The 15,083-nt window shown below is 34.2% G+C and overlaps 1 protein-coding gene across 1 annotated transcript in view; it reads left to right on the top strand.

The window, feature by feature from the left end:
* Window positions 1-15,083, top strand: part of REL (REL proto-oncogene, NF-kB subunit) — a 56,900-nt gene that overhangs the window by 16,606 nt on the left and 25,211 nt on the right. The window contains exon 4 of the mRNA XM_031950518.1: window positions 1,024-1,115. Within this exon, the coding sequence (XP_031806378.1) occupies window positions 1,024-1,115 (92 nt within the window). The remainder of the gene's footprint in view (window positions 1-1,023; window positions 1,116-15,083) is intronic.

Here is a 15,083-nt window from a genome sequence, read left to right on the forward strand (position 1 = left end):
TATTTGACTTTGTTTTCGAATGAGTATTTCACCAAAGATCCCTTTCCTTTAGAAAAATTAAAAAATATCTTTTGAGCCTCTGGGTGAATCTAGGAATAATGAATGAGGAAAAAGTTATATGGTTTCAGGAATTTCAACAAGAGTAAAATCTTTGTAGAAAACACAACTTCATTAGAAGAGATCGAGAAAGGGAACGTCAAAGTTAATTTCAGGTGTTATTAAGCAAAGTTTAGTATATATGAATTGGGTGTTTTTTAGAGTATGTGGAGGAAAAGATTATTGATTTTGAGAGGATCCATAAGAAAAGCTTAATGTGAATTGCTAAGTAAAGTTTAAAAGAACAATAGTATTATGATAGCTTCCTTGTTCATATCCACCAAACTTTAATGATGTAATGGTTTTTCCATGTGGGACTATGTATGACTGCTGGTGGTGGTGGTGGGGGAGTCCCCTGGAAGTGATCTCTACTTGTCACATGCAAATGAGTAGTGTTGAGAGCTATTCAGAACTTTTCCATAAATGTGACATTTTGAAACTTTGTAAATATTTAATTTTTAAATATAAAAATCTCTTAATTTCCCATTGACTTTTCAAAATGAGTTATATTCTCTGATAATATTTCTAATAAATAATGTAGTTGAGTGCAACAAAAGATATTCCACTGTTGTCAGGGCTACACATTCAAAGGCAATGTAATGTCAACTATTCATATTCTTTGCAAGTACCTTTAAGTCCCTTCTGATCTTTGGGATTACATTTTGTTTTCTAAGTTGGTAAATTTGACTTGGAAATACTGAGAGAATGCAGTTACAAATATCTCTATGCAAAAATGTATATTCTATTTTCTTTCCTTTTAATGTATACTTTAGAAATTTAACATCATCTTTGCTTTCTTTCACTTAGATCTACATCTGTTAGTATTAAATTGACAAATTATAGCAGTATTCAGTAGGTCTTAGGACCTCTTGTTTTTGTGATTAAAAAAACATTTACTTGATAGTTCTTTATTTTACTCTGTTCTAGTTTTCAGAATTTGGGGATTCGATGTGTAAAGAAAAAAGAAGTTAAAGAAGCCATCGTTTCGCGAATTTCAGCAGAAATTAACCCTTTTAATGGTAAGTGTATTTTACAAGACTAATTAATGTCATTAATCTGATAGGCATTGTTTTGCAAAATTTTTCTCAGAAATGTATGAGTATTACAATAGCTGTGGTAAAATGAACCAAATTCCTTTTTTCTCTACCATTTTCTCTGAACTACCAAGGTTCAAAGTTAAAGAAAAAGTTTTAGAAAATGAATATTGTTAAAAAAAGGAACATACCTTTCTGTCCTTAAAAAGCATATAGGTCTTAGTATTGAGACAAGATTAACATATGAATTGATAGTAAATGATATGAGATATTTTAATCAGTAGTTAAATTGTATATTACAGACCACAAATATTATAGAAACCCACAGAAGAGGTAGATTAGTAAGGTCTGGATTAGTTGGCTATAGAAATGAGACTTGAAATGGCCTGTTTGGTTGGATTGGGTTGGATTTAGATGGTTAGCAGAAGGGAAGAATGCCTTTTTTTTGGGGGGGGGGGGGGGGGGGGGGGGCGGGGGGGGGCGGGGGGGGGGGATTTACCCAGTGTCACACAGCTAGGAAGTGTTAAGTGTCTGAAGACAGATTTGAACTCATGTCCTCATGACTTCAGGGCCAATACTCTGAGAATAAGTCTTCCAGGCAAAGCTTAGGCAGGAAGGAGCACTGTGTTTTACAGGGACAAGATATTCTGTTTTGAAGGAAGGGAATGTGTTGAGGAAGAGTAGAAAATGAGATTTGAGCAAATAATGAGGAACCATGTCTTGAAAATCTAGAATTTGAATTTAAATTTGATGCAGCAGAAAGTAAGATGAAATGTTTTTGACCATGAAAATAGAATGATATAAACATGGCCTTTGGGTGAAAATCAGTCAGAGAGTAGTATGCAGAATGACTGAAGTGAGGGGAAGCTGGAGGCAAGTGAGAACCCTCAGAACCTCATAATGACCAATTTGGGAATGGGTTCCTAGGCCAGGATGATGGCAACTACATGATGCAGGATGATGGTGTGGCTGGGGCACCATTCACCATGTCTGGGGCACTTCTCCCAGGCTTTGTCTTCTGCCTGCTTCCTGCTGCAGAGCCTCTTTAATTCAGAAACTTGCATCTGAGGCCTTTTCTATTGAAATGACCTCCAGACTAGTTTATATACTTTAGTCTTTCCTTCTTCAAAATACCCTATTCCTTACTGCCAGACTAAGTTTCTTCAACACTTTTATCATATTACTTTTCTGCTTGTGGTTTCCCCTTGCCCTCAGAATAAAGTGTGACTTTCTTAGCTTGGCATTCAAAACCATGATGATTATCTGCCTCCAATTTCACACACACACACACACACACACACACACACCATTTACTTTTCCCAAACATTGTTTGCTGCTGTGCCTTATTTACTCCAGTTGTTTTCTTGCCTGGGACATTATTAAAGCCTTGCTCAAGATCCATCTCCCTCATGAAGCTTTCCTAGTCCTACTGTGATTTCTTTCTCTTAATTCCTCTCCTTCCTCTAGTTAATATATAGCTCACTTGTCAAATTAGTCACATATAAACTTTCTTTTATTGTTGTTGAATTTTTATGTTATTAGATCTTCATGTATTTGTCTTATCTGGATTATAAAAATTTTTTGTATTCCTCATTACACTTAAGAAATTACTGCACATAATAGATAAAAAAGAATTTTGCTTGATTAATAGAAAAGAAAGCTAATTTGATGATAATTCCAATGTGGTACCAATAGGTGCTTAAGGAAACTGCTAATGACAGGGACAATAATTGGGATGGAAAGGCAGTTTTGTGGGAGGGAAGATGCTTGTTCTGGATATGAATCATACCATTCTGAGCTGAGCTGAACCTTAGAGATCATTTCTAGTCCCAGTATTCTTATTTTTATAGATGAGGAGATGGAGGCCTAGAGAAACTAACTTATTTGTTCAAAGTCATAGTGAGTTTGAGGTGACAGAGAAATTGCAGAATGAGGGTAGGATTATCCTCATGTATATAGTATGTCAGATATATTGTTGAGTGGTTTCTCAAATTGTATGATATATTTAGATAATTATTTTTATCTAAGTGAAAAATTGAGTTTTTGGAGAAAATTCATTAAGTAAATCTTATTTCAAAGAAGTCACATTAAATCACTTACCTTTCCCTAGGTTGGCTTCATTCTGTATTCTGACAGGAATTTTATAGTTGTGGTAATGATTATCATGTGATTTAAAAAAATTAGGATAAAAGACTAAAATGTTTATTTGAAATCTTAAAATTCCAAAAATTTTGGAACTTAGTTGATCATTTGAGCTATTTTATATCTCCTGTACTACAGATAAGGTGAGGTTTTAAAAAAATGTTTTTGATATCCTCAAGATATAGGTGGCATCCATTAATTTAAATTCTTTTTTAAAAAATATTTTATTTTTTCTCCAATTATATGTTAGAACAATTTTTTTACATTTTGAAAAAAGTTTTGAGTTCCAAATATTTCCTCTTATTCTTTTCTTTCCCCCTCTCTAAGATGGCAAACAATCTGATATAAGTTATACATGTGCAATCATTTCCATATTAGTTATTTTTTACAAGAAGACTCAAAGAATGACAGGAAGAAAGAATAGGAGGGGGGAGGAAAAGAGGAGAGAAGGAAGTATGGATGGAGAAAGGAAGGAAGAAAAAAGGGAGAGAGAAAAAGAGAGAGAGGAAAAAGTATTCTTCAAAATTATATTTAGACATTGTAAGTTCTTTCTTTGGAGATGAATACCATATTTCATCCTGAGTCTTTGGAATTGTCTTGGATCACTGTATTTTTTAAAAGCTTTTTTTATTTTCAACACATATGCATAGATAATTTTCAACATTGACCCTTGCAGAATCTTGTCTTCCAAATTTTTTCCCTTCCTTCCTCCTACCCCATCCCCTAGATAGCAAGAAATCCAATATATGTTAAACACGTGTAATTCTTCTATACATATTTCTACAATAATCATGCTGCACAAGAAAAATCATATCAAAAAGGGAAAAAAAGGAAAAAGAAAACAAAATGCAACCAAACAACAAGAACAAAAGTGAAAATACTATGCTGTGATCCATACTCAGTTCCCGCAGTCCTTGGGTGTAGATGGCTCTCTTCATCACAAGATCATTGGAACTGGTCTAAATTACCTCACTGTTGAAAAGAGCCAGGTGGGATCACTGTATTTGCTGAAAATAGCTAAGTTGTTCACAATTCTTATGTTGCTGCTATTGTATACAATGATCTCCTGGTTCTGATTATTTTACTTTGCAGTAGTTTGTGTAAGTCTTTCCAGGTTTTTCTGAAATCATACTGCTTATCATTTCTCATGGAACAATAATATTCCATTACAATCATATACCACAGCTTGTTCAGTCATTTCCCAATTGGTAGACATCCCTTTGATTTCCAATTCTTAGTCACCACAAAAAGTGCTGCTCTGAATATTTTTGTACAAATAGGTCCTTTTCCCTTTAAAAAAAAAATCTCTTTGGAATGCTTAGACGTGGTATTGCTGGTATTCAAAGGGTATGCATTGTTTTATAGCTCTTTGGACATAGTTCCAAATTGCTCTCCAGAATGAGTGGATCAGTTCACAATTCCCCCAACAATGCATTAGTGTTATACTTTCCCACTTCCTTTCCAGTATTTATCCTTTTTTTTTTTTTTTTTTTTTGTCATAATGGCTAATCTGAAAGGTCTGAGATGGTACCTCAGAATTGCTTTAGTTTGCATTTCTCTAATTAATAGTGCAAATTTTATCTTTAGAAGCTTTATTTCCATAGCAATTGGTAAGAGAAAAAAGGGATTTTCTTTTTGTATATTTTTAAACAGATAAATGACAGCTAGTTGTCCCAGTGGATATAGAGCATTGGTCCTGAAATCAGGAGGACCTGAGACTTGATACTTACTAGCTGTGTGATTCTGGACAAGTCATTTAACCTATTTGCTTTAGTTTCCTCATCTTTAAAATGAGCTAGAGAAAGAACTGGCAAACCACTCTGTGTCTTTCCCAAGAAAACCTCAAATGGGATTACAATGAGAAATCAATTCAACAAATAGGTAAAAATAGTCTTACTGGCCAAGTCATAAGTGACTGTAGTCTTTTGTAGTTTGGTCAGGATAAATAGTAGATCTTTTTCAAAAGTGTGATACATGTTTGTACTGTAGCGATAGTAGTTTGGAAATAAAAGCAGGTGCATTTCTCCTTTCATTGTGGCCTCATGTTTTACAGATTGTCTTCTGTAGACTAATGATGCTTCAATATATTAGCCAGCTTGCTAACTTAGCCAGTTTTATATAAAATCCAGAATAAGATCTGTGTACAGTTCTGGCAAGAAAAAAAAATCCAGGATCAGTTACTCTTCTATGAATTATGACACCTGGCATGCATTGAGGCCAGTGCCTTGTCATAATTGTTTTAGATTTGAAACTGGGTCCTACCAACTGATACCCATCAAGGCTACATAGTTTGGGGTTTCTTGTGAAGTGTTATATACTAGACTCACAAGGGTTGCATATTTGGTTTTCCAAGATTAAAGTTTGGTATTTGAGATCTTTAATTTAAATCTCTTCCCTATTTTAATTAGAATCTACTGTCAGCATATATTGAAAATGAATATATACGGTAACACTACTGTATTATTGTTGAAGGTTGCCTCTTCTTAAATATATAGAGTTAACTCTCAGTATTTGTAAATATTTAGTAACTGGGTTCTGTTTACTACACTAATGTGACTCTTTGTTAAATTCTCAAAGGACACTTTCACACTGTACATAGGAGAGGAATATATAACATTGACCTAGCGTGTTCTTTGACACTGCGCTATATTCTGTCCTATATTTCAGTTTTCTGTTTTCCAGGTGCAAGATAGTGGCTTTGTCATAAGAGTGTATAAGCCTATTCTTTTATAAGTTTTAAAAATACATTATGTCAGGACAGCTAGGTGGCAAGGTGGATAGAGCAACAGTCCTGAAGTCAGGAGGACCTGAGTTTAAATCCAACCTCAGACACTTAATACTTCCTAGCTGTATGACTCTGGGCAAGTCACTTAACCCCAATTGCCTCAGGGGAAAAAAAAGAAGAAGAAAAAGAAGAAATAAATTATGTCACTTTGGCATCTGAGAAGGAGAATTATCCATTGTGAGGCAAGTAATCAGTATCCCAGTTCCCCTGCAGCAGAGATTAGTGCCTTTTACCTTATCAGATTAATTTATACACCCTCATCCTCTCCCCCCCCCCAAAAAAAAAATCCAAAACAACCAAGCAAAACCACAAGGCTCCTGTTATAGCTGGGGACCAAATTATGTTTCCTCCCAGTAATGAGCGGGAGGGCAGTACAGGATGGTTTGGTAACCTTGTATGTGGAAAAGAGAAAATAGAATCTTTATTATATAGTTTGAAATATAGGATGCTTTTAACATTTGTTACTGCTGACCAGTAATTTCATTTTACATTTTTAAGCTAAGATCTTCCTTTACATTCTTATGATATGGAGGTGACCCTGGGTTCAACCCATTTTACCAAGGTAGAAAGAATTTAAATATGGTACTGGAAATAGATGATGTACCTATCCTCTTGGACCTGTCTAGTTACATTTAGAGAGGCAGATCACCAAATAAGTCATAGGTTTTTTTTTTTATCTTAGTTCGTCAAGATCATTTTCTACTAAATCAGAATGGTTTTTGTTTTTGTAGTTATATTTTGTTTTGTCTTGTTTTGCATTGTCAGAAATAATCTATACAAATTAAATCATAGATCCTTTAAGCATTGAAGAATATGAATATAGAAACCCAAAATCCTTAGTTGTTTTGTTGTTATTGAAGTTTCTATGATTTACTGGAAAATGCTTCTAATCAGTTCTTAATTTGAATCAGTTTAATCAGATCAGTTTTTAATTTCATTTTAGACTTTTAGCAAGTATATTAATGTTTGTATTGTTTCAGCAGCTTAGATTAAAAAAAAACAGAGTTTTGATTTTAGGCAATTTGGCACTTTAAATTTGGCATTAGAAATTTTTATCCACATTGATGTAGATACCAATCAATAAGCTTTTATTAAATCACACCACTTCCTGGTCATCTCCATACTTTGCCTTCTACCTATCACCCTCATCTTCCTACCCCTGTAACTTTAGACTCTGTTTTTAGATCCTTCCTTTCTTTTCCCTTTTCATTCCCTGCATAGATGAATACTTATCTTGCTTCCAAGTCACTTTGTGGCAGTCTACACATTTAACTTCTGCTTTTAGGCCAATATCTTTATCTCTCTCCCTTGTATTCTACTGTGGAGTCTGTTCCCCTTCTTCTTCCCTCTCATTCCCAAAAGATTAGTATCATAATAAGAATAGATTGAAAGTTTATGTCTATGAAGCTAGGGAATATTTTAATTTGTTTTTAATTTACATTTCCAGTTTCAAAAAGCCTGGCATAGTGATGCATTATAAAAAGTTACTTTTTTTCTTTCCTGTTTTGTCACTATATGTGTATTATGCTTGTTTTTGAGTAAGGCATTTCTATATTATTTGGGTTTTAAAGGCATGTTTTAAACTTTTAATTAAAAAAAAGAGAACATGAATGTTATATCATATTCTGTTGATCAAGTATGAAATAGAATTTAAAAATAGTTTAAGAGGAATTGGCTGGATGCATGCTTCCTCTTTCATGATAGTTTATAGATTTCTTTAATACATTTATAAAGTCTGGTAAGAACTGGTAAGGGCTAGTGAGAACTTGACACTGATTTGCTTTCAATATGGATTGTCTAAATGTTGACAGAAAAAAAAGGAATTAATATTTGGCATGTGTGGTAACTTCAGTTTTTAAGTTACTTAAATTAATGCATATTTGTTGAATAAAGAATGTAAAAGTTTTGAAAGGCTGGAATTATAAAAGAAGGCTAAACCATTACTACCCTCTGTTTGCCTACCTAAGGAGTGGATTAAGTTGGACAATCCCTGATGCCTATTATCTGTATAGTAAAATATAAGCTCCTTAGCTTAATGCTAAAGTAGTCTCCACAATCTGGCCTTAGTGTGCCAGGGAGTATGGCTCCAGGGAAGAGCTTTGGACTTGCCAACCAGAAGTTCAAATCCAGGCAACTCCTTCATCCTGGTTCCTTTTTCTAAGAGAGGAAGAAGTGCAGTGGGAAAAGAGCTGGGTTTGAAGTCCCATTGGATTGACTGCTCTTTGCATAACCTTTAGACCTGAGCTTCTTTGGGCCTCTGTGATTTCATCTATAAAATGAAGGAGTTGGTATAATAATAATGGTAATAACTAACATTTATATACCTCATACTTTATGCCAGGCACTATACTAAACACTTTACAATTAATATCTCATTTGATCCTTACAACAACCTTAGGAGGCAGGTGAGAAAAGGGAGTCAGTAGAAGTTCTCTAACTTCCTGACTCCAGGTCCTGCTGCTGCACAGGACAGCTGATTCAGTTGTGAAATCCTGTGATGTTTCCAGCTTCTTTCACATTCTATTTTTGTAACCTGTGGGCGTAATCAGACTGAATTAACCATTGTTTCCCAAATTCAGCACTAAATCTCTGACTTCTCAGGATTTGTGCCAGTTTTGGCTTATGTGTTGAAAAACCCCCTTTGTTGCCTCCAATCAGCCAGTCTTCTCTTTTTTAAGGTCTTCATTGTAGGTGCTTCTTTCTGCGAAGGTTTCCCCTTAGGTATTCTCAACTCTTTTTTTCCTAGAACATTTTGTTACATTTCTTCTTTGTCCCTATCACACCTCTCTGTGTGCTTGTGGCATGGACCCAGAAAACAGATAGTAAGTTTCTTGAGGGTAAAAATTATTACTTTTATTCCCAGGGTCTAACACTACCTTGCTCTTAAAAAGTGCTCAATAATTGTTAGGGAAGACTTCTTGCAGAAGGTATCTCTTGTAATGATAATTTGTTTTACAAAGCTTTTCCATGTAATCCTGTGAGACATTTTACAGTTGAAAGCTCAGAGAAATTGTCTTTTTTCAAGGCCACATAGCTAATAAGTGTGTGAGTTCAAACTTCATTATACCATTACTAATTACTAAAAATCACTTATTTTAAAAAAGATTTATTTATTTTTTGTGAGGCAGTTGGGATTAAGTGATTTGTTCAGCATCACGCAGTAGTAAGTGGTAAGTGGCAGGATTTGAACTCAGGTCCTTCTGACTCCAGGTTTGGTGCTTTGCCCTATTGTGCCATCTAACTGCCTCCCTTTTAAAATTTATTTTATTTGGAAAAACAGTAAGAAAAAGAGAAAAACAAAAAAGAAATACAAAACAAAATAAAGTAAAACAAAAAAGAACATTATTATGTGCCCAGAAGAACATCATGTCTTTCCTATCCCTGTTGACTATTTAATTAAATTCTGCTCCATAACTTGCATTGCTATTACTTAACCTCCCCCCACCCGAAGATTCCTCCCTTGTCTTCTTCCCTCACCCTTTGTTTCCCCATCTGCTCATCCCTCCCCCTTTATTTTTTTTATAGATTTTGTAGGCTGCTATACCCTTGATATGTATGTGTTGGTATCTATTGAACCCATTCCCCATGTGAATAGGTTTTCAGAACTATGAGCCCTCCAACCCCCTCCCCCCCCCAGTGCCTTTTTGTCTATTCTTCCTCTGTACCTCATTTGTATAACATGATTACTATTTTTACCTTAAATCTGCCAATCTTTCCTTTGAGCTACATTATTGTTGATGTGAATCTTAAACATAAGAGTATACATATATACATATGAAAAAACATAAATAATGTGTCCATGTTGAAATAGTTTGTCAGTGTTGAGGTTCCTTAAAATTTATCTTTCATTATTGACTTTTGTATGCTAAATTTCCAATATTTTAGATTTGGTTGAAAGTCCTGAAAATCTGCAAATTCATTGAAAGTCCATTTTTTCTCATTTAAAATTATAAATAATTTCGTTGGATATGATACTTTTGGCCATAGGCCTGGTTCTTTTTATTGTCGGTAGATATGATTCCAGGATCTGTGGTCTTTTATTGTAGTTGCTGATAAGTTTTGTACAATTCTAATTGTAGCTCCAGCGTATTTGCTTTATTTTCTTGTAAATTTTTTTTTGACCTGGAGATTTCAAAATTTGGCAATGATATTCCTGTGTGTTTTCCACAAAGTGTCTCTTTGAGGTGGTGATTGGTAGATTTTTTTTTTTTCTATTTCTACTTTCCTCTCGTGTTCTATCAGTCCAGAACAATTTTCTTCGATTATTTCCTGCATTATTGTGTCAACATTTTCTTATTGGTCACAACTTTCTGGAATTTCAATTATTCTTATATTTTCTCTTGCTCTGTTATCTAGATATGTTGTTTTTCTTATAAACTAATTCACATTCTGTTTTGTATTCTCATTCTTTATAATTTGTTTTATTTTCTTAATATTTTCTTAACCTCCCCTTACCCAAAGATTCCTACTCTTGTCTCCTTCCCTCACCCTTTGTTTCCCCATCTGCCCATCCCTCCCCCTTTATTTCTTTTATAGATTTTGGAGGGTGCTGTACTCTTCATGATATATATGAAATATATATGGGTTCTCTATAAAAATTTCCTGTGTGAGTAGATTTTCAGAACTATGAGCCTTCCTTCCCTCCCCCTCCCCAGTGCCTCTGTGTCTATTCTTCCTCTGTACCTCATTTGTATAACATGATGATTATTTTTACCTTAACTCTGCCAATCTTTCCTTTGAGCTGTGCTATTGTTGTTGTGAATCTTAAACATTTCATATACACATATACATGTATGAAAAAACATAAATAATTTGTCCAGGTTGAAACAGTTTGTCCAACAGTGTCCCTGCCCCATTGTCTCTGCACTCACTGGTAGCTGATTCCTTCTCCCCCAGCATCACATCTCCTTTCTGCAGCACAGCTGGGCCTGGCCACTCAGTCTTCCCAGACTCAACCCTGGACTCCACAGTCTTAAGTAAAATTCTCTATGGTTCCTGCTGAGGCTCCAGCCATACCCAGCTAGTCCAAGGGGTCCCCACCCAATGTTTTTGCTGAATCCCCAGCCTGTGGTCCTTCTCGGGTTGTAGAACCCTTTTCTGCTCCAAGTCTTCTCCATTTTTCACCAGTCTATAGTATCCTGAAGCACAAATTTGTTTTATTTGTGAAGAAAATCAGGAGAGCTTGAAATTTACCGACCTACTTCATCTTCCCAGAATTCTCTCCAAATCACTAATTTTTAACTTTGACATTATATTTTTATAAACTTAAGATTAATATGTCACAGCCAGTTTTATATACACATACCCATATACATACACATATAACAACATATGTAAGTGTATGTGTGTGTGTGTGTGTGTGTGTGTATAAACATTTTATGTAGGTACATATCTATATCTGTATAGATTTTGGTATATTTACATATCTAGATCTACATAGGTGAGATATATCTGTATATATACATATACACACAAACATTCCTGTAGTCTAAACTTGGCTCTTTTATGTTACATAACCTACCTGTTTTATGATTTCTTGACAATTTTTTTCTTTTTCTTTATGTTACCATAATTTCTTGTTCAACCTTCAGTTTTCAAAACATGTTAAAGCACCATAATATACTGGAAAAAAATGACTGAATTTGGAAGCAGAGGATCTGGTGGAAATCATAGCTTTGATATTTATATATATATATAATTGATCATTGTCACCAAACCTTTCTATGTTGCTTCTTCCTTATTTGTAAAACAAGATTAGGAACTAGTTGAACTCCCAGTTCCTTTCCAGACTTAGAACAGTGAATCTATGATCTTTTAAATTATTCATACTTAACTTTTAGAGTTTTGTACCTAAAATGTACAGACAACTGGTATGTAAGACTGAAAAGTAGAGATGTGATCGATAAATATGAACAAAATTCTCAGGGGAATTGCTTTCTATTTGTCTATCCCACATGCCTGGAATGTTCTCCCTCCTCCACACCAATTACTGATTTCCTGTAAGTCCTAACCAAAATCTCATCTTCTAAAGGAAGTCTTTCCCAACTCTTTGTAATTCTCAGCACCTTCCCTCTGTTAATTATCTCCTATTTTTCCTGTATATAGCTTGATATATTTGATTATTTTGCCTTAAACATAGTAAGCACTTAATAAATGTTTGTTGATTGAATCTTTTATATTATTGCTAATAAGTAAGTTAAGGTATGGTATCTTTATTTTTGTGTAAACATTGAATATGTTTATATTATGCCATAAATTTGTATTAAATATGCCATTATTTTGAGTTATTTTGTCCAAAAGAAAGGTCTTATACCCCAAAAATATTTATTGCAGTATTTTTTTTTTTTTGAGAAATTAAATAGATGTTCTTCATTTGATTGGGGATTGTTACTGTGCTGTGAGAAATTGTAGAGATGATGACTACAGAGAAGCATGGAAAGACATAAAGTAAAAAAGGGGAAGTAAAAATTAGCAGGGCCAGGAAAATAATATACAGTGTGACAGCAATGACATGAATAGAAAGGACAATAACCACAAAACAATTGAAAATGAATCTTGAGAAATTGTAAAGAATAAGCTTGGCCCCAGAGAAGAGCTACGGGAAGACCTCACATCTGGTGCTTCTTTGCTGAAGTGGTGATGGGACATTGAACATAATGGCAGGTTTTGTATTGATCAGTTTCACTAAAATTTTCCTCTTTTCCCTCTTTTTCCTTTTGGGACATAAATAATGGGATATTATAAAGGGACTAGGCAGAAAGAGTATTGTAGGGGGAAAACTGGATGAAATTAATAAATACATATTTTAATAAATAGTTAATAAATGTTATATATAAATAAAAATTTACTAAGAATAATTCATGCTTGGAATTACTCTGTAGTACCCTTAATATTATTATATAAGCCAGACAACTCTTTTATCCTCTTTTCCCAGAAATATAACCTTTAAGTCATATTTAAAAATTATTTACCTTCTGGGTTTATAACTAAATTCTTCTCTGAAAGTCTCTTCTCACTGTTCTTTAGTCATGTCCCTTTTTGGCAGAAGGTTGCCAAACATATTTAATAGTCCTCTAGAGCCTCATATTCCTTTAAGTTATTTTTGTGCATTGTGAATTTACTAGTATTAATTGAAATCAGTTTCTGTAAGACTATAAATTGCAGCATAGATGCTGATCTACATTGGAAGAGGAAGTTTCCTCCCAGGGACTTTCCCAAACCTGTGTAATTACAGACCAGGTACAAACAAAAAAAGTCTATTGTCTAAGGCACTTTGGCTGAGGCATTCAGCTAGTTTACATTTATTAGGTGTGCACCATGTGCTAGGCATTGGGAATACAAAGCCAGTGATAGTTTTCTAGGGAAACAACACATATCCATATAAATATATATAAGATAATTTTGCATTATATGAGTTAGAGCGATTCCTAAGGTAATCTTACCCTTAGGGAATGTATTATTTAGTTGGAGGATGATAATCATAATTGAGAATTAATTGAGTAGTATGTGAAAAGTATGTGAAATACAGAAATTGATAGCAATAGAAATATAGGAGAGAGCACTCTGGATTGGGCAGGGGTCAAGATTGGCTTAAAGAGGAGCTGGTCTTGAATAGGTTCTTTAAACATGAATAATAGTGGAAAGGTGGAAAGGAAAAGTGGAACTAACCAAAAAGCGTCATAGGCAAGAGAGTGTGAAATTTGCTTAAGGAACCATGAAGTCTGACTTGTGAGTAAGGTTAATGACACTCCCCATTTCCTCAATAATTCCAGTGGTTCCCTACTACTTCTAGGATCAAAGATAAACTTGTGTTTGTTGGCTAGGACTTGTCACAATCAAGATCTTCCCTATCTTTCCAGTGTCTTTAAACACTATTCCCCTCTGCAAATTCCACAGTTGAGTCACCTCGGCCTGTTTGCTGTTTTTCCACATCGGATGCTCCCTCTTTCTTCTTTGTTCCTTTGCTCTGAAGGCCCTTTCCCACTCAATGCTTGGAATATTCCCCTTTTTCACTTTGGCTTCTTAAAATCCTAGCTTTTTTTAAGGCAAAACTCAAAGACATTTACTGGAACCCTTTTCTGGCTCCTCAAGTAATGCTGGTCTTCTCCCCTTTGGTCACCTAGAGTGTATGTCATTTGTTCGTGTAAATTTTGCTTCCCCAATAGAATGTAAGCTCCTTAGGGGAAGGAAATAGTTCTGTTTTAGTTTGTATTGTTAGTGGCACAATGCCTATGTTAGACTTAAGACCTGACAAATAGTAAACTTATAATAAAAGCTTACTAATTGATTAATATTGCAGAATAGTGAGAAAGCAGTTTCAAAGGGCAACATGGAACTCCATTGTGTAAGGCTATGGTAAGGAGTTTGGATTTTATCATATAGGCAGAGTAGGGGAATGCTAAAAGTGTTGAAGTGGTTAAAGTATTAAAAGTGGTGTTTCATTAAACTTATATGGTAGGTTATGATATTCAGGGGTGCACTTGCTACCAACCTGATGTAGAAAGAAAAGAAGCTTCTACATTTTGATAGCAGCCTAGCAATGTGAAAAGGGCAGTAAAAAAGGTATATTAGTATAAATAGTTATCAAGTACTAAATTTCATAGCACAATTGTTTTATGAAGAACAAAAGCAGCTAATTTTCTCACTCTCACTACCTACAAAATAAAAAGGCAGAAAAAGAGATACAGGTCTCTGATATCTTTTTATTCTGATTTTGAGATCAGATTTAAGAATTGTATAATTCAATAAACTGTGGATGATTGTATTTCTTTAATTTTATAAAAAGATTTGATACTTTTATATTATATATTTATATCAAATATACCATTATTTTAAGTTATCTTGCATATATAGGTATATTTACAAATATATTTATCTTATGCCAGGTTAATCTTTATTGTTCAGTATTTTTAATTCAAAAACTAAATCATTTACATTTTCTGTATATCATTATGCTACAATATTGATTAAAATGTTTTAGTGAGTATGCATTCTTACCACCCACATATTGAGGGGGCAGACTGCAC

Source organism: Sarcophilus harrisii, chromosome 2 (genome assembly GCF_902635505.1).
Source record: "Sarcophilus harrisii chromosome 2, mSarHar1.11, whole genome shotgun sequence".
In the NCBI taxonomy this organism is placed as follows: Eukaryota; Metazoa; Chordata; class Mammalia; order Dasyuromorphia; family Dasyuridae; genus Sarcophilus; species Sarcophilus harrisii.